The sequence below is a fragment of the Sturnus vulgaris genome, chromosome 4 (assembly GCF_052056855.1).
Source record: "Sturnus vulgaris isolate bStuVul1 chromosome 4, bStuVul1.hap1, whole genome shotgun sequence".
Taxonomy (NCBI): Eukaryota; Metazoa; Chordata; class Aves; order Passeriformes; family Sturnidae; genus Sturnus; species Sturnus vulgaris.
Window position 1 is genome coordinate 38,791,597 of NC_142246.1, and position 21,355 is coordinate 38,812,951.

General features: G+C 36.5%; 1 protein-coding gene across 1 annotated transcript in view; it reads right to left on the reverse strand.

Moving 5' to 3' along the window:
• The window catches only part of KLHL2 (kelch like family member 2), a 53,671-nt gene that overhangs the window by 12,231 nt on the left and 20,085 nt on the right, over window positions 1–21,355 (reverse strand). Inside the window, exons 5-6 of the mRNA XM_014878553.2 lie at window positions 7,180–7,342; window positions 574–683 (exon numbers count right to left, since the gene is read on the reverse strand). Of these exons, the coding sequence (XP_014734039.1) occupies window positions 574–683; window positions 7,180–7,342 (273 nt within the window). The remainder of the gene's footprint in view (window positions 1–573; window positions 684–7,179; window positions 7,343–21,355) is intronic.

Here is a 21,355-nt window from a genome sequence, read left to right on the forward strand (position 1 = left end):
TTGAAAGATTGAGATCTAGACTAAAGGTGAGCCAACACACATTAAACTCTGGTTAGGTAATACCAAGCTGCCATGTCATCTCTTGTGCAACCCACATGTGTTCAGTTAGGTTAAACAATTCACTTATACACACACAGCTTTAATACCTTTGTGGGGCTGCTGATGTTAAAGTTAGTAAATGGTATATAACTGCTCTTCAAACTTGGAATTATTTATCCCTTGGTAAACCAAACTCCTGTGGATGTGACTCAGCATATGTTCTGGTTGTTCTGCTTGAAAATGAGAAAAAATTTCCATTTAATGTAGCTTTCTTTTTTTGTTGAGTTTTTTTCCCAAAAGACAAAGAGTAATGTGATTTTATATAGTTTTAGGATTTTCAAGAGTTGAGACTAATTTTCAACATCAGACTGACAACACTTTTGGGAAAAGTCCTTTAAACTTGAGCACAATACCTGCCTAATTGCCCCAAGGAAACACAGAATACATCCAAAAAAAGTGCAAAAGATCAGCAGGAGCAAGCTTGCTTTGTCACATAAAAGGATAAAAAGAATAATGGGATACAGATTGTCTTACCTTCTCCTCTGAGGCAATTGTGAGTTTGTCACTGGATATGAGACTGCACACCTGCTCTACACCAAGATTGAGGTATTCTTCACTAAGTACGACATCAGAAAAGTGCTGTTCTGTTTGGAGGAAAAGAAATATGCTAACACAGAGTGCAACATGTCTCCACATGTGTAACAAGCACGAAAATGATTCAATATGCATGCTGTTTTGCCCTATCTAGAAGCAATACATTGACTTAAAACCTCTTCTATAGATTAAAATTTGGTCTCACAAATTTTTATATTTAAAGATTCTTTAACTGAAATATTAAAACACATTATACTAAAAGTATTATAGCAATTATCAGATGGTTGCTTCATCTCAGTAATCGTCCTTGAGAATTACCTAAGTCTCATTTTGCTTAATCTCTACACAAAAATACAGAAAAAAGACTCCAGAGTCTGTATACTCTGTATGTTGTTGACAAGCATATTTTAAATTTGTAGTTCGATATGAACAATGGTTGATTCTTTAGAACCAACCAGCAAGGTCATACAACAAGTCCTGTTGCATCTCTCAGAGCTTCTCCAAGGTCATAAAATATTGCATATTGCAATCTGTACAATGTGCAGAAGGTATGTAGATTTCCTAATATTTTTAAACCTCAAATAAAACTGAAAAAAATTAATGTTTCCAAGTTGTCATTCAGTTATTCAGTTGTCCCCTCCCTTCCTTAAAATTGCTTTTTATGGGATTATTTTGCTTAAAAAGTAGGTCCATTCAGTTTAATTATTTTTCCCTTTCTTCTGCTATTCTTAACAGAAATTAGAAGGGGCAACTGTTACTAAGAAGTTAAGAATTCTCTCAAAATTACAATGAATAAAAAGAGGCCAGCAAACATACCAAAAAACATCTTATAGCCTTTCAATCACTCTATTAATGCTACTGTAACTAAAACTCCATACTTGAGAAAGTTGTCTAAGCTGTTAAAAAAAGTTAAAGAATGCTGAATGCTTAAACTTAAGAAGTCTAACTTTTCAGTTCAATTTTGCAGAAAAGAGCTGTTTTAGATGCAATCATCACTGGTACAAGTCCCTCTAATTCTGCAGCATTCTCTTATGATGGACAGGTAGTATTTTCTGCAGTACTTCGGGCAATGGGAAAGAAAGGACGAGAGGAAATACTATTGATTTTTATAACATCCCCATTACTTTTCCACTCTACAAATCTTCTTGCATCTGTTTGCTTTTCAGACAAGTATGCAATTTCTCAAGCTAAGTACCTGATGAGTTTTATTGTTTGCAAATAGAAATTGAGAAAGGTAATTTGTATAGATTATTTTTACGATAAACTCCAAATTTCAGGTGACAGTGACACAAACCAGTATGCCTGACTGTACTGAGAAGCTGAGTTCAGAAGCAAGCAGAAAAGGGAAGCAATATGCATCCAACTCTCAAACAAATCTGAGGTTCTAAAGGACTGTTCATCTTTCCTTGAGAAATACAACAAGATATATTTCATAAATTAGAAATACCTGGTTGATTTTATAGACTCACATACAAAAGTCTTGCTTTTTAAAAGTTGTTTTAGATTTATATCATGCACTAAGTAGGAAAAGATTAACCCTCTAAACCAGGAGAGGTGAAAGTTGAGAATTTTCAAAGTAAAGTTTCAAAATTCTTTTCTGAAAAAGACCAAGGAAATGTAAAATCAATTAAATCCACCAATGGCAATTTATGTAATGGTGGTTGAAGTGTTGAAGACAGAAGGCTTCATTATATATAAAAATTACATATATGCCATTAAACTTTTTTCATCCTTTTAGCAAGAAGGATATCAGCATCTTCAAAATAACATGATTCAGTACTTAAATTTCAAGAAATCACACTTAGATCCTCTTTTCCCAATAACAATGAAAAATAGTACTGGAGGTGTGTGGATTTTTTTGCCTTCTGGGTTTGGATTTGTATTATCTCATATTACTGCTCCCATCCTGAAAGCTTTGATAATCTGGAGACATGAACACAAACACGATGAAACTTATGCTTAACTGATTAAATATTTCATGCAACTGTCCCCTGTAAAACCTCAAATTATCTTGTTTTCTATTTATTGCATTAGGGAATATACTTCTTTCTTTATGAACATCTCTTAGAGAAGCAAAGAGAGAACTACCCAGATGGAAGTTTCCATGAGAGAATAAAATAATTATTTTTTCCCAAATCAGAATTTTCCACACAGTATGCATCTTTGGCAAATTTGTACTGGAATCCTGCCCCATTTCTTCCCTCTTTACCCAGAAATTGAAGCCAGCTGGCTCCAGAGTCTGGCAGCCTGGAAACAAGCTGGCTTAGAACCTGCAGAGGCTTAGCTTTTAAATTCCCACTTCCTAAGCAAGTAGAGTCCTACTTCTTTATTATCAAGACTAAATTCTGTCTTAAAAAAAAATTAATTTTAGGACATTTCTAAAATATCTGTTCCAATTGCATATGAAAAACAAATTTTCACATTTTTGCAACTGAGTCATTTTCTATCTGAATAGCTAAAGATCTGTCCTTGTCTGCCCTGTGCCAGTAGAGTGCGACAAACGAAAAGGAAGTCTTTACCAACACAAAAGGGGCTAGTAACAAAAATGTCTGGGAATTACAATAAAAAATGCCAGAGTGGAGAGCATAGAAAGAAAATAGGAGCTGTAAATGTACTGCTTGTTGGTATTTGTTTTTCTGAGTCTGGAGCTATGTATCATGTATCATGCAGCAAAAAGCACTTGACACCTCTTCTATCCAAAAGGCACACAAGTCTAGCTATACAGATATTGACATTAACTTTGTATTTTCCAATTACATAGGAAGGAAAGCTACATCTGAAACCTGCACAGGACATTTTATGCTTTAAACATTTATGCATTAATTCACATTGTCACATTGAGATTTTTTTTGGCTTGTTATGAAAGGCTTTTACTTTTGGCCTATTTTAAGGCACTGGTCAAACAGGAATCCCAGCTTTGTAGCAGAGGGATAGACACAAGCTCTGTCAGTTGGAGAACCAGCAGAAGCTAAAACTGCAGAATAACATCTTTTCAAAAAAATCTGATTTATTTGTCAATTTTATGCTTAAATAACTGGTTTTTAGAACACCATGAAATTCACAACAGCCAAGGCAACAGCAGCGTAGCAACAGACATTGCTCCTCAGAATAGAATCATAGGAATGATTCTGGCAACTCCATCCTTTCCATGCCAGGCATACGGATGTACACAAGAATATTCTACAGAAGACTTGCACGCTCCCAAGTCTTGCCAGGGCTCAAGTTTTAGACTAAGAGCACCAGAATCAAGTATGCTGTTATCTCACAGTCAAATACAATGCAGCAATTCTTGCATCACAACACACACTAGGATTCCCAAAAAGAACCTTCAACATGTCAGCACAGTGCTAAAAGCCAAAAAGGTTCACCATTCCAAATCTCAAAGGACACCTCTGCCAGAGGTCTCCCAAAGTTTCCAATGCCCAAACTGCCCTATGCAGTGGTGAAATACATTATTATTCTTTGATTGAAACTAAGAAATGTGTCAGGACATAAGCACTGAGCAAGGTTCTCTCAGGTCTAAGATGGCACACCCCTCTTCATTAAAAGGCTCCATTTATCTTCAGGTTGTACAAAACATTAAAACACCGATATACTGCACTCACTTTCTCAGGGAAAATTGTTACTTTGTGAACATCCTTTAACATTACGAAAGACATATCCCAGTCCAAAACTGAAGACAGACTAGCAGTGCTCATGCCACATTCTCTTCCTAGGAATCCTCACAAAAGAAGGATGAGAGGCCTCAGCTGTACACAGTCTCTGACTGTGCAAGTGTAACAAGACCCAGAGCAGGACTGCTTTCTGGAACATCTGGAGACAGGTGGCATCTCCAAGTTCAATTGCAACAGAAGCTCATTCTAAGTAATCTGTACCAATTGTCTACTATATTCAGATCACAGGTGCATATAAATGACTCCCCTAGAAATCTTGCTCTCTGCTGCAAAGGACCAACTCACCACAGGAATATGAAGCTCCAGTTTTAATGGAAGTTGTATTTTCATTCCCACTGGAAGGAAGTTCTAGTTCACTTTTCTAATAACTTCTGATCCATTGGCATCCAATTGTTTCTATATTATCATTGTCTACTAGCAGAACTATCTTGCTGCCTCTTTTTATCTAGATCTAAAATAGCAAGTGTACCAAAATAAAGACTGGGAGAAGTTACAAAGCAAAATACTTTTCATTTTGTCTAGCAGGGAAATATTTTCACTGCTTTTTTCAATCTAATAATCCTTTTCTGTACTCATTCTAATTTCTGGAGCCTTAATCCCAAAATGTGTGCTCTAGGAGTTAAGCTGCCTGAGCTACAAAGCTTAACTCTAAAACGGCACAGCCATTTTTTTTGGCTCAGATTTTTGAGATTTTTTTCAGTTGTAAGAAAGCTGTGACAAAGTACAAAGAGCCATTTGAGATAAGAATAGGAGGAAAAAAGAAGCTATGATGGCTGAGATACAGGAAGTAAGTAGCCTGAAAATTCAAGAGGAAAAACATTGACCTGAAAAGGTAGAGAACTGTAAGAAAGGAAATCAGAGAGTCAGCAGACAAAAATTCAGCAAGATTGATGACCAGCCAATTCCAAGGAGAAATGAAGGCTAATGCTTCCTCCTTGAATCATTTTATCAGGAGTACTGAGCATTCTGGTGCTCAGCCTAGTATCTTGCATGGCCTAACTAGGACCAGCAAATACCTTCCCTCCTCTTTTCACTTGTCTGTGTTCTGCTTGCAGACATTCTCTAAGCACAGCAAAGGATACCTGAACAAAATGGCCCAAGGAAGGACAGTTAACAGGTGGACACAATTCCTGTGCTCTCAAAACACATTTAACCAATACTGCACTCAAGGTCTTGACAAGGTCTTAGAATTTAAATTTCTAGAAAGTAATCTATACAAATATTAACTTCAACTACTAAACTGAACAAAGATTGTTTAGAAGTAACTGAAGTAGTTTAGAGGTTTAGTTTAGAAGTAAATAAGGCCCAGTCAGAACAGAAGTTGGAAAAATAATTTAAAAGTCAAAATTAAGCAACAGCTGTATCAAAACATGCTCCCTAAAACATTAAATATCTGAACATTAACTCTAGTTAATAAATGTATGTCTTGTTTCCTATTGCACAAAAGGTCAAAAATTTAATAGCTTTTTGGATTTAAAATTGTTTTACTCAAAGACAAAAGGATTTAAATTAAAACCTTTTGCATGGATGTCTAAATAGAAACATCAGGGTCACTCAGTCATGTACACATCACAACTTCTTAAGTAAGGTAGGCATTACAAAAGCTAGCACTTTCAAAAACAATCAGAAAAGCTTTTGAATTTTTTTAATTGATATATCAATCATTCTTGAAAGACATACTATAATCTCCTGTGAGTTTAAAAAAGCAGCACAAAACAGAATTTCTAGGAATGAAGACAACTGAAAGCATTCATCAAAGTCCTTGCCTGGCCGACATCTAAATTTATTCAAGGCCATAAAAAGCGTATTCTTTGGACCTGAGTTGAAGCACTTACTGCTCTATTTCAGGAAAATCTTCAATTTTAACTCTGTACTAATTGTTAATTATGCTAATTGGCCACTATATTTTAGGAGAGTTATGAAAAGCAATGCAGTCTTATGTATTGTTTTTTCTACAGCCTTATCAGGACATTTAATTTTTAATTCTCTTTTTTCTATTGCTCTTGTTCTAAGCCTGACAGTGCTAGGAAGAGGAAGGCAGAGCAGAGAGTGGACCTGACTGTGCACCCTGATTATACACAGCATATTTATCTAAAGAGAAGAACAGACTGTGCATTGATTTAAAATCCACCCCACAGACACAGCAAATACTAAGTAGGAGTTGAGCTGGCAGCTTGTCATAAAGGCCAGCAGTAGTCCAAGAATATGATGACAATAAGGGAAGCTTTTGGGGGAAATTTGATGGAAATGGAAGGTTGTTTGGTTACAGAGGAAAGACAAGGTTAGTACCAAGCATGAAAATAGGAGAGCTGGAGAGACAGATGAAATACAAGACTCAAGTGGATGAGACTATAGGTACCCTTTATAGTAGGAAATTTCAAGACTTTGGCTAGATGAGCAGGATTTTCGGAAGATAAGTTGATAACAAGATAAGTTGATTTCTTGCTTCTTCACTAGTGCAGGGATTACCCCTCCTCCTAATAAGTTATTTTTATTTCTTCCCCCATGTAATTCCTACATACTTCGACTTGCAATAGTTGTCAGAATTTTAATTCTTCTTTCCTGATTTTCTCCCCTAAGTGACGGTGCAAAATTTTAGACAGGAAGCTAGCTTCCTTCTGGATTAGAATGGCTTGGACTCTGCAGAGTCAGAATAGTCTGTGAAGATGCTGTTCCATTCAGCTTAAACTATGGGCCAGCGAGCACATTTTATTTCTCTTGAAGACATTCAGATCAAATATAGTTTTCATCACGAGATACATGTCTGCAATACCATGGATAAAACTCGGGCTCCTCTGGGTGGGGTTGGGTGGCATGGAACCCTCCCACACTGACAGATATCAAGCTGTGTGCTCTACTAATGATAGCTTGCCTGCATATGTGTTGGCCTTGCTCAAGAGATCTGTGCATGCATGCATGTCAGCAAAAGCACGAATCCCCAGGCAGTTGATAGGATGAAGCTGGGATTCCAAAAATTCACAGCAAGTCCTCTTCACATCCTGCAGTTGCAAGAGACCAGCTGCTGGGAGCAGTACCTGAAAAGAGAAGTAACAGCTGGTTAACGTCCCCATGCAATTCTGATGTTATGCAAGAGTATTGTAAATATTAAGAAAATAAAATAAACCATTAAAAAACCAAGACTAAAACAAAGAGGAAGATTTCAGCATTATGCAACTGAAGAAGTTAAAACCCAGCACGAGCACGATTTTACCTGCCTACAGATACCATTTAGAATAACAAGCAACATCTCTACCATTGTGTTCACTGGGGAAGTCATTCCACAAACTGTAATTCATGCTCTATTTAAACTCTTCCCAATATTCATTCACAAGTTCCCTTCTTATATTTCCCAGCATTTCATAATTACATCTCATTTCCAAGCCTTCAATGTTGGCTATTTTTAAAAGAAAGTCTTCTAGACCATAATAGAATATGTAAATCTTATTTGCATGCAAGCACTGGACACTGTACCATATTTTTGCTAGCATCAAAAATAAGCATCTTTATGCAAGAGATTCCAGTAAGGACAGAATTCAGCTTCACCAGAAGTCTGTGACCTTCTTGGAAGAATGATAATTCAAGTCTGGCAATCAATATAGGCAGGAAAAATGAAGGATCATACATTTAACAAAAGCTCGATTTGAATATCTACTGTTAATGAAAGAGAAATGAGGAAAAGATGCAAATGCAATTACACTGAGATACACAGACTACTGCTAAGCAAAATACTTTAAAAATAGTTTAAATCTTAGAAAATTCTTGAAAATATTTAATAAGTCTAACAGAGTAAGTGGAAAAGATATAATAAGCATAAAAGTCAGTGTCACACAATTCAAAACAACCTTACTAAGCTTAAAGGTTATTAATTATAAGGTTGAAGGAGTACAGTGAAATCATTATACTTTAGTGTATGTTTATGCAAAGATTAAGATAATATTACTAATACAATTTATATTACCAGACAACAATATGATTAGTTATAATGGTGAGTAGATAAATTCATTTGATAGATAATTCTATGATAAGATATAATCATTAACTTACACAGCAAAAATCAATGCTAGAAATCTACTACAGTAAGTATTTGTTTACACAACTCGTCCCAATGAAGCAAACATTTCATACCTGCTCACAAACTCAGTAACTAATTCAAGGACAGTCCTTGATAATTTAAGGCATATTATCAGTATAGTTGAGCAAATAATTCTGAGAACAAACCTCGACTGCATAAATGGATCCAGTAGAAAAATATGTAAAATCATCATCAAATCAGAATACAAAATGGAAAGGTAAAATATGAGAATGGCATGGAGAAAATAATTTAATATTTGTATTCACAGCTACTTATATGAGAAGTAAAGGAATGTTACAAGAATCAGATCACTCTTCATTATGGGAAATTTACATCAGTTCTGAGATCACTATAACTGAGCTTGCAAAGTTAAAGATTTCAATATATTTTAGTAATCAGAAAACAAAACATTCAAGTCTAAACGTATTTTATATTCTGCTGATAAAAAGGAAAAGAGAGGTAAAGTGCATCAAATTTATCTTGCTGAATTACACGTTGGGCTTTGGTTACTAGGCAACAAGAGCTGTGATAACATCTAGCTATTTTCATTTGTACCTATAGAATTGTTGGTCTGAAAGCCATAACAACCTGCATTCAAAAACACAGTTCCATCACAGTCAGATTTACTCTGCTAAAGCCAGGGAAAGAAATAAAGGAGAAGAAGTACCATAACAACCCAAACTCCTCACAAATCCATAAGAAAAAAAAGAAAAGAAAAAAAGAAACCACATTAAAATTGTGATACAGATTAAGTTTAACTGCGGCTGACTCTAAATTGGTCAGTTATAGCTCAGATTTATTTCCAAAAATAACCAGTAGAGGGTATCATAACTTTCCTTTAAAGATCAAAAATACTGTAATGCGCATACTGCTTTGTACTGCAAGAAATGCAGAGGTGAAAAAAAATCTCACATTTCTTGTTCTATGAAAATATATTCTCATCATGGCTATTTTTTTTAATAATCAAAGAAAACTGAACAGATTATTATTACAGATGGCAAATAAGAAATTATGTATTCTCTTCCTTTTTATCAAAATTGTGATGATGAATCTCGGAATGCCTGCTAGTTTTCCTAGAGCAAATGATTTAACCCTTACGAGCCTATGAAGACTCTTCCCTGGTTATTTCTTTTAGCTTCTCCTTCCTGCAGTGACATGCCTATTCCCAAAACTCTGTGCACCCATCATGCCAAATACATCTTTCCAACCCCACTGAGACAAAAAGGACTGTGACCAGCCGCAAGTATTTGTTTTAAAATCCACCTGCAATGTCACCTGCATAGTCAGGAGGGATCTGCTTAAGGCCTGGAAGTTGGGTCCATGTTTTCACTGGAGTAGATTCAAGCCCTTCACAACCACTCAACTAGATCATGAACCTGGTAAATGAGGCTGCTGCCCTCTCTTGGGGCCCTTCAGGTAGCTGCCTGGAGTATGTCAGGGGCTGAGGGTACTAATGATGCTGGAAGCTTTTCTCCCTCATTTTTTTCCTGACAGCATTATGACTCTTCATCTTTGTACAGCTGGACACACTCACCTCACCTGATTGAAACATGTGTTGAGCTTGGATATGAGGAGCAGCTGGTACAAGCAGGCACCTCTCCAGGTTCTCAAAGGCCCACCAGCTCACCAGGAACACATCTACAACAGTCCCAAAGAGATACAGCCTGCCTGACTGATGAACAAACCTCTACAAGGAAAGAAGATTCGGGAGATGGGCAAGGGTGATGAACTTGGGGAAGAAATACAAGAATGAGCACCTAGCAGCATAAAGAAAGTCAAATTTATCTCCACGTAAGGGGGACTGGAGGGTAACTTTTCCTTTAGATATATGGCTGTAGCAATAAGTCAGCAGGTTATGCAAACAGCCTTTTCTAAAATAATTACTAGCATATAAAGTCTCCCCCAGCTAGCCAGGCCAGCAGGGGGAGAAGTTACATATGACAGGTCTCAGTCCCACAAAAAGTGTGAAATCAAAAAACCGACAGAAGCACTCTCACAAGAGCACTAGGCTTGAGAGGGCTTTAGCCCACATATTCCTTCCTGGTGAACTGGAGATGCCCACCATCCTGACAGTGGGCATATATAGATCAGTAATGGGAATCACTTTTGTATATTGATCTAAACATATATTTCAACTGCTATGTCATGCTTGTGTTTTGGTTTCAGCATATTGCAGTATGTCTCTACTAAATCAAAACATAACACTATGTAGTACCAAGTATCTTCACAACAGTAAAATTCATGGCAAACATTAAACCCCTTCTCATATCCAGAAGAAGCTGGTCAGAGCAGCTGCCCTGGAGTGCCTCCATCCCAGACAAGAGTGTTCATCCTGCCTGAGGGCTGCTAGATGACCTGCCAGGCACAGCCCTTTGATTGGTACCACTTCTTGGTCACAAGGTTTTAGCTACTGCCCTGCTAGTGGAGAATGGGTGAACAAGTCCAGTGGAAGGAGCCACCAGGATGATTAGAGGGCCGGAGCATGTGATACTACAAGGAAAAGCTAAGAAAACTGAGTTTGTTCAGCCATAAAAGAAAAAAAAAAAGTGAGACCTTATTACAGTCCACAACTACCTAATGTGAGGGTAGAGAAGAGTAAGCCAGACTGTCCTTTAAGATGCATAGCCATAGGACAAGGAAAAGAAGGAGCATAGGAAAATCTGACCAGGAAAAGAGGAGTTTGGTTGCTTTCTCTGTTTTGTGTTGTGTTTTGTTGGGTATTTTTTAAATCATGAGGTTGGTTAAGCCGCAGAACAGGATGCCCCCAACCAACTACAGAATCTCAATTCCTGGGAGATATTAAAAATTCAGGGAACAGGCCTTTCAACATACTTTTTAAAAGCTCAATAAAAAGTAAAATTTAATTGATTAAAGCTTTCTGTCTGCTAATTTAGTAATTTTATATCCATCCAAGCTGTCCTCTTTGTGCTCCTTTCTGTACTGTTTCTCTTAGACACACCATATTGTGATACCTGACATATGAAGATGCTTAAGACAATATTTTCTTCTCTACTTCTTTCAAATTTTCTCGTCATCATCTTAAAATTTCTGCCAGGAATATTTGCTCAAATTCAAATTAATACCCACCAAAACCACATTAAGATCAGTAAAATATCAACAGGAAAATAATGAAAGATCATATTGCAGGTTTTGAAAACAAGATCCCATAACAAACAAACACAACATTTCTCAGAACACTGAAGAACTTTTCAAGATAAAAATCAGAGCACTGTATGCCAAGAGAATTGAATAATGTGCTGTCTAAAATAGAAAAATTCTATACATTATTTCATGGTGAGGAAAGAAAATGGATCTGAAACATTAGGAAAGACACTAATCTAGGAAAGTAGATGCATAAGAATCCAAACACACTACAATACAACATAGAAGCACACAGAAGAGCAAGTTACATCCTCGCTAATCACAGATATTGTATATTTTCAGTTACAACATTAAAATGAAATAAATTTCAGAGAACAGCAGTTATGTTAATGCCTGTAATAAAGAAATCTGGAGGAAACAGATTAAGGTTTAACATTTATTTCTAAGTTTTAAATAACCATTTCAGCAAACTAAGCTCCTCCATTTGCTGTTTACATTATCATAGCACAGGGAAGAAGGAAATTAACATAGTGGTTAAATATAATCTAAATTATCTTATTTTTTTACTCTCATCTACATGCATCTGTGCCGTAATTAAAACTGTGGTTTGTAACTGACGTGTAGTCTAAATTCTAGTGAAATTCAGCATGGCATTGAAATTATGCTATCTAGAAGCACGCATACAAAAACACTAAAATAGACACAAATATTTTAAGGCATCTATGGGATAAAATGTGGAAGTTTCAATTTTGGAAAATTCAACCCTGCTTTAATTTATGTATGAACAACATGTGCATGTTAAGCGTGGTGTTCCAGTGTTAAAATACAAAAATAAGAGGCTTCATTGGAATTAAAGATATGCATGAGCTGCAAGGTTAGAACATGATGTCACGTAGCCTAGGAAGTATACTTTCTGGATATCTTAACATCCTCAAGGCTATTGCAAAATGAAGATATGGATGTATTAATTTTTCCTTTAGCTTAATGAGCCCCATGCAACTAAAAATCAGGTGCAGGTGGCAGTTTCATAGTATCACAGGAAGGAATCAGATCATGAAACAGTCCTATTCCTTCAAATTCTCCTTGTACTAGATACAAATTGGTAGAGCACCACTTCAGTAGAAAATGATTGAATAATCATGAAAATGTAGTATTTTAAATGATTGACATGATCTACAAAATACAAAGCAGCTCCCAGCTTGGAAATCAGTGTGACAAATCAAAATGGAAGATAAGGGAAAAGTAACTGTTTTACATATCTGGTTTTTAACTTGCATCATAATCTCTACTTAAGAGTCCAGTTAGTGACATGCAATTCATAGGAAGATACCAATTTGCTCAAAAGCAGCTTTTGAAGAGACAGCACCTTAGAAGATTAGTCTGAAAGAACTAATTATTTTTAAAAAATATAAGGTACAGAGGTGGGTTTTCTATTGTTTTCTTGGGGTGTTTTTGAAGGGGGGAGTTGTGGAAATTTTGGGAGGGATGTGGGATGCAGTTAATGGTTGCTGAAGTGCAGAAACGAGATTCTTGAAGCAAATGAAATTGCAGAAGAGTCACTTATTTAAGTAATATGCTATAATGAGGGGTATCCATCTGGTCTACAAGGGTGAACCATGCAGCCTTGCTTGGCTTCAGATACACCTTGGCTACATCTTCTCTACCAGAACAATGCCTTGACCACCTCATGAAAGTGCATTTTGGCATAAGCTTTCATGCAAGAGAGACAGATTGATTTCCTAGTCTGATGATTATTTTTGTTAACAGTCATAAGCTTAGCATTTCATATCCTTTTCTTCTCTTAAAAGATATTTGCAATAGAAATGAAACATTCTCTCACTTGGAGTAAAACGTCATGAACCTAAAATAATTTTAGTTAGAATTTTAGATTTTTCTTTCAGTGAAAAAAAATGTAGACATTTTGATTTTATAGGAACAAGGTTCTTGATTTGAAGTTTGGCCACTGAATTTAAGTATGTGTATAGTAAGTAATCTAAAATGAAAGCTCAGAATCCTTCATCATACTTTAATTAATTCAGTGTTTAGCAGATTACACAGCTGCATAAAAACACCATCATATTTTCTTAGGGACAGCATAATTTAACTCAAACAAAGCTACTTCTGGTATTGTGTCATTCAGGAACTGGACAATTTGTTCTTTAATTATGGCACCAGAAGTGCTACCCAGTCAAATCATATACATAGCTACCCTGCAAAAGGATTAGAAGAAGCTGAAAAGATTAAGTAGGCAGGATAACATAACTCACACTACATAGTCTGCTTTCTTCCTGTAAAGGCTGACCCACATAAAGAATTGCTGCATCAGCTGATGCTCTGAGCTTTCAGTGAGCTCCAGCCATGGGATTGAACTGCAGCATCTCAACCTCCAGCACCAGACCTCATCAGCTCAGACCCCACTGACACATACAATCTCTTTGGGTATACCAAAGATTACTGTGATACAAACGTTTTCAAAAGATTGCCTAAAACTGGACATGTAAAGGGTTGACCCAAAACCAAAAATGTTAAAAATCTGCTTAAAAATCTGCTGTTTCCTAAAGTATACAAAAACCCTTGAAGAGGTGGGGAGAGAGGACGGAAAGAATTGGTTTGCTGGGGTTTTTTGTACGTTACAGACTGACTTGTGACAAACAAGGTTTGTTCTCCTAATATAACTCAGCATTTTCTGGTAATTTAAAAGAGAGGGCTTAAAAGGCCATTTGCAAAATCCTAAACCTGGGCAGTAAACAAACAGAAGCATAACTGGGATAGCAGACTGTGAACCTTTGCTTACTCTATTATTTCATTCTCTGCTACAGAAGATGCATCTATACTACTAAGTCTTAAAGTAATACAAAACCAAGAACTAAGGATAACAGAAATAGCATGAAGTAGAAATTATTTCTGTGCATGGTGCTTATCTTCAATACAAAAATTATGTCAAGATTAACATCTAATATGCAGTAAATGGTCCTTCAGTGGACTCAAAACACATTTGATTACTTCAAGCTTTTACCATAATTATGTTTTTGTAGTTTATTAAGATAATCTTTTACTTATCACTCAGTTTCCTACAACAGACCATAATTATATTCTAGAAATGTCACAGAGGATTTCCTCAAAAAAACAACATTAGGCTTAGTGACAAATTTCATAAATGCTTTAATCTAGATGTTGTGCTTAAAAATTCAGGTATGTGGAGCCAAAATTCCCAAAGTAAATAGCATCTACAGCTTCTCATTTGACTTTTCTTTGCAGATGCAGGTTTAGTACATATATTTCATGATTTAAAGCACAACCAATATCAAGAAAACAGAAGCATTTCCAAGGAAGCCTTTATGTAGCTTCCAAAATTTCATCTTATGTGTTGTAGCATATCCTGAACCTGCTTGCAGGTATGAGAGGTCAACTGTGGAGTCTCTTTAAGTGACTTAATTTACTCATAATAAGCACCTTGAATTTTACAGGGAGGCAGACAAGCACACATGCATTCATTTGAGCAAACAAGCTCTGCACTTTAACTTGGTAAGGGCTACTTTTCAGGTTTTGCCACAGGTAGCTTTATGGCCATACAAAGAAAGAAAGACATGGATGTCTACAGTAAAGATCGTAGATGAGACAAAAGTAGCTGCTTTCAGCCAACTTGACATAGAAGCATATCTAGCACTGCCTAGCAGTGTGATGATTTTAAAGGCTCAGAAAATTGTACAAACTTTCAGTCTGAGAAGGCAGTTTACACACCTTTATTAATGTTTAGCTAAAGGGCAACCACATCCTAGCAACGCAAGATGAAGACATCAGATTTTAGAATCACAAAACTTGTGTTTTCAGTCCTGATTACTTCTGATTTACCCAATGGTCATCATATCTGTTGCCTTTTTTTTTCTTTTTTTTAAGAATCATAGAATGGCCTGGGTTGAAAGGGACCTTTAAGATCACCTAGTTCCAACTCCCCTGCTATAGGCACAGACACTTTCTCTTAGACCCAGTTGCTCAGAGTCCCATACAACACAGCCTTAAACACTTTCAGGGACAGGGCAGCCACAAATCCTCTGGACAAAAATAGTCTATTCAAGTCTGTAAACTCTTTTAGGCCACACTATACTTAGAGCTTGTTGCTGCAATACCTCTCAATGAAATCCCAATCCCAACTGACCCATAAAACGAAGAGTTAAAAATATTTTCCAGGCTAGTCTAGAATTTCACCATTTTCCAGAAAAATATTCAAATAATAGGTAAAATCCAAGCCTTCTAAAAAGAAAAACCAACATGTCTCCCTAGTCAACTGCACGAGAAGAAATCTGTTTCCTTCTACAGAAGGAAATGGCAAAAATTTTGCCTTTTTTAGAACAGTTTTTGTCTAGCTCCTCCATCCTTTCCTAGTATGTGGTTAAATCCAGTATTTACTGAAACAAAGCTTCACAGCACTGCTCCGCATCCACCAGCACCATCCCTTCCCCTGTCTTCCCCTCTTCTGAGGAAAAGGGGGAAAAGAAACCTAGGATGGAGAAGATTAGAACAGGTGAACTCAGCCCAGATCTGGACCTCATACGGTCTCACCTAACTAGGGATGTAAAGAGGTGAAAATACCTGCTTTGAAACACTCTTCTAATCTTTGCTTTGCTAATGCTTTGAAACATTGCCTATCTAATGGTAACACAGGTATAATTTCCAAGGTTTACAGGTAATAATTTCCAAACCAACCAGCATAGCTAGAAAGCAGCACTGCTCACCTTGGGCATCCTAGGCATCACACTCATGCATTTTGCAGCAATGTGCTCTATTCATTTAGGCACTCACCTTAAACACAGTAACAACTACATGGATGTACATGTATGTTTTTGTGCACTTCAGATATTCGAAAGAAAAGCTTGTTATCTTTCAGCATAAATTAGTAATTCACCATTTTACACTTTAAAAATGTATGTAGAGTTTTTGAAACAAAGAGACATTGGAAGAAAAATAAGAGTCCTATTTTAGTCAACTCACAGTCAACCTAGAAAAGGCCTGAATTCCCTTCCTCTCTCAAATGATAGCCTTTCCATGACTTTAATGGCTTTAAGTCTTTCCCCAAAGCATGCTATTCCTGTTACATTTTAGACCATCCAACAGTGTTCCAGCTGATAATGCAGATTTATACAATGACATACAGATACTGCTGTGCCATTTTTTATGCTCCATTTTAAAGGCACTATTTTACAATAGCAGAAGTTTTTCTAAGGTGACTACAGTATGTTATTCTATACTAGGAAAAGCTGTTAATGTAAAACATAGCAATACGTAGGAGTAATTCAACTTTTTTCTTTTCATGCATTACTTTACACTTTCCAACATTAATTCTGGACTGTGATCATGGTAGCCTGACATCTAGCTTAGCTAGAAAGCAGAGAGATTTTCCATTTTTGTCTGATCTTGAAAAACAACTTAAACCAGTTCATCACCTACATCTTTTGCTACCTACTTTTCAAAACTAAAGGAAATAGGTCCTTTGGAAGCCTGTGAGACATTATAATCACTTTGATACAGCAAAACCCAACTATTTATTCCTATTTGTTCCTTTCCTCCCTAGGAATTTTTGATCTATTTATTACTCATCATGTGACAATTTAGGGAGGACTATAACTAACCTGACTTGCAAAAGCCTTATTTCTGGACCACTCCAAGAATTACAGGAGGATTTTAGCAGCTATGCAAAACTCACAATTAGAATTCTAAAACATACGGGAAGTTTGAACTTTCCTTATCTCATCTGCCACTATCAAAAACTAAATCCTTGTTGGTATCTATAATACTCAGGATCACTAATGACATTGTGGGGATTTACTAAAACATGAGCTGAAATTCCAGGGAATAGCCAGCTAGAGAACACATTTTTATACAGCCTCAGCCACCCCACTCTAAAAGTTCCTTTTCTGTGGGTATGCAAGGATTATTTTTACAAAAATATGTCTATAAAATCCTATTTGCTCTAGTGATCGGATGTTTCCATTCATTTGCTTTTGCACTTCATCTTTTGATCCTCTCTCTAAGCCTGTCCTTGATCTGTAAGAGGATGCACCTTGCACAGTCTGTTGGCGTAACTGGGACTTTTTACCTTAATTAGTTTTTGGCACCTTTCTCGTGCCTAGCTCTGACAGCCCACAAGTTCTTCTAAATCACTCATTAAAGAAACAATATGCAGGAAACGAATAGATGTTATATTTAGAGCTGCAGTGCTGAGTAAAAGTGTTTTATTCTTTTTATCATTTAAATTAAACATGCCTGTTTAAATCCCTCGGTGACTTCCCATTCGCCTCCCACAGTAATCAGAATCACATGCTTCTGAAATGCAGGATTACAGATCAGTATCTCTTCTGTAACACACTCCTGCCTCAACCCCACTTCTCTCTCACCCCATCACCTCCTCCAAGAGTTTCTGATTCATTCCTTGGCTCTTGCTTAGACCATGCTGACATAGCCAAGCTACAAGCCTCTTCACCGCCTTTGCCCACAAGTCTCTTCCAAATAAGCAGAAACAAGCAGTTTCATAAACCTCAACCTACATTCCACCTCCCACAAAACAAAAAAAACAACAAAAAACCCCCCAACAAATCAAGACCAAAACACAAAAACCAGAACACCCAAACATCTTCTGAAGGTAGAGATTTTGAGACAGGGGAAATCTGTGATTCAGTCCACAAGACAACAGTCTCTCTCTGGAAGAAGTATGACTCTCCGCCTCCTACACACAGTGGCACTTCATAGTCCAAGGCAGTCTTTTACAGCCTTGGGACAATTTTAATTAACTCCTCATACGTTTTGATCCACATTTTAGATTAATTTTCTCTCTGCTACTCATTCTCAGGTCTGTTTCTCCCTGATGTATTTCTCTTTGGCACCTATGTCAAATGTCCATTCAGGTTCATCTTTTCAGTCTTAACAAGGCTCATACCCTTCTGCCTACCCAATTTTCTTCTTGAAAAAAAGTTCTTGGATCCCCATTCAGCCAACCAAAAGAAAAAAATTTAAAAACATAATTTGGAGGGCAGAGAGAAATAGCAGTAAGATATCTGCAGAAAGGCAAGAAAAAAAAGGCAAGAACATTAAAAAGTGAATACCTCAGGAGAGAGTATTTCCCATATCTGTGCAACATCTGTTTCTCCTGGTTCTGGTGGTCCTGCCACCATTTTTCCATCTGCCTTAACCACAGCAACAGCTGTACAGACACAGCAATTGCTTTCTCTGCAAACTTCTTTTGCTACTTACCCCATGAATTTCACCGTCCTCTATAATCCAGGGGACCACATGGGAAAGAATTTTATCCCTAAATGAAGTAGTATGAACTGTACTTATTCAATTTGTCTTAACAAAAAATATTTAATAAACATGTCCAAGAGACTCCTTAGGAAGACAGCCCAGCTCAAGAGAGAATCAAGACATCAGGCGAGTGTTGCTGCCTGCATTGGTCTGTGGGGCTGGCAGTGTGTACTGTACACATGTGATTGTGCATGTACCTACTGCAAAGATATGCTCAGCTCACTACCAGGCTGGAGCTTGGAGATATGGAGCTGCAGTCACCTAGTTGTTATCAGGCTACCAGTTTCAGCAACCCTTAATGCTTTCCTCATGCTGAGCACATAGTGTGATTTCCTCCTGTGACACCAAGAAAGCCAGATCAGAAACAGAAATCCTTTAAGAGAGCATCAAACCTCTATTAAATAAGTGTGAGGCTTTGGGATACATCTTCAGCCACATCAAAAGCCCAGTTCCTCAGTTAAAAACAAACACAGGAGAGTGACAATATAGCAACCATAGCTATTCTACAGTGCACATAATAATAATGTGCCCTCAAAAACCAGGCAGTTCTACTTTGCACATATATAATAACTAAAATCACAAAAGATATGCTATGAAAAAAAAAGAGAAAAATACATTTGAAATGCATTTAAAATTGTCAGAGAAGAAAACATTAAATTTTCCACCACAGCTGTTTGCTTAGTATTTTGGTCAGCAGCTCTTAGGTGAAGCTTACTCATTGAAAGTGCAAATTAATGAAGCTTATATTTGTAATAAAATATGTCTGTAAAAAGATCGCGCTCCTCTTTTCCCTTCCCTCCTACACTCATTCTCCTGACAGGCAAGCATATATAAGCAAATGAAGAATGCCTACTAGGATTATTTCACTGGAAAAAAATGAGATCATTTACTGTTGCCTGACATGTCTTACAATGCATATTAATTCAAGGAGTGTACCACTGTCTCTCCTCCAGCTATGCCACATATTAGTTGTGCCCTCATATTATTAAAATCCTCAAAGCTGTTGTCATAAATACAAAAATAGTTCAAAAGGAGGTAAGCTTGAAGCCTTAAGTATAAAATACATAAAATAGCAAAATACAGTGGTAGTCTTTCTGCACACGGCCAAAGAGTACATTCTAAGGCTGTTTAGTCCAACATTAAGTTCTTGTCCAGTAAGACCTAAACATGTTTCTATGAATAGGGTTTGTAATGAAACTCATGTCAGCTTGGATTTAAGTACCTCTCTGCAGTGTCAGCAAGCCCCTAATATTATTAGAACTGTGCTGTCATGAAAGAATAAAAGGGAAAGTTTGGATTCCCATGTAGTTTTAACACACATCAGAATTTTAAAACATCAATTAATCCTGTTTTAATCATTAACTTATTAGGATGCACCAGTTTTATACAGCATTTTAACCTTAATGACTCTGAATACAACTTCAGAATTTGCCAAAGCTTTCATAATTTAGTATGTATGCCACCACAGCCACAATGGATTTGAGCAGAAAGGCCAAAGGCTTGTTTATTTTTGATAAGGCTCTATAAGACGATCTAATAAAGAACTCCATCTCCTCCTAAAGCTTTAATAATATCTGTGTCAGGGAAATAAGATCACCAAACGCCAATAGTTTTTGACAGTCTACTAGCTCGATTACATAAAACATTTTTTGAAAAAGAAAATGCTTTCAAGAATTTGTGCAATTGGCTAAAACCTATCAAGAAAAAAAGAATTGAGTTTATGGACAGAACGTTTTAGGTCTTCATGAAAGCAAAGCAAAAAGTGATAGTAAAATGAAATATGATGGTGGAAATATGGTGGTTCCAAGATTAATCTGAGGCTAGAAAAAGCCACAATACGAAAGATAAGGAAACCAAAGCCCATGACAAATCCTTTAATTATCTCAGAAACAAGCAGGATTGTAACCTGTCACCTCAGGGCTCAATAATCAGCACCTTACTCATTATATATATTCAAGGCAGGAAGCCAAATCTGTCCAAAAATTTTATAGGAGATTATTTGGGAATCAGAATTCAGTATCAGCTCATTAAAAAAAAAAAAAAAAACACGAACAAACAAGCAAACAAACAAACAAAAAAAAAGGCAAAAAACTATATGAGCAGCTTAAAACACAGCTGTACAGTTTTAATAAAGATTTGGCCTACCAGTCTGTCTAAAAGAACATGTGCTGCACTGGCATACTATGCTGAGAGTTTCTGGCAAGTTAAATTTAAGTCACAGGAAATAGAAATTCACAGATTTCACCTCTAAAGATGCTATCAACAAAGTTTATGTTAAAGTAAAAGGTATTTTCTTTTTTTGAAAAAATCTACTGAAGCTATTGACAGGGAAATCAGTGCAATATTGCTTCACTTTTTTAGGAACAGTAAGAGAAACAACTTACACTCATTTACTTAAAAAAAATTAACTCTAAAAAGAAATGAAAAAAACCCACAATCCTGTTATCGTCAACAGGATTGGTATTATCCGACCTAACTGCATTCTTCTTTAGAAGCTTGGAGACTTTAGCAATAAATCAGCTCAGAGGAGTATTCATATGGTCCAATACTCTGTCTCTAGCACCTAACATGTAAGCAG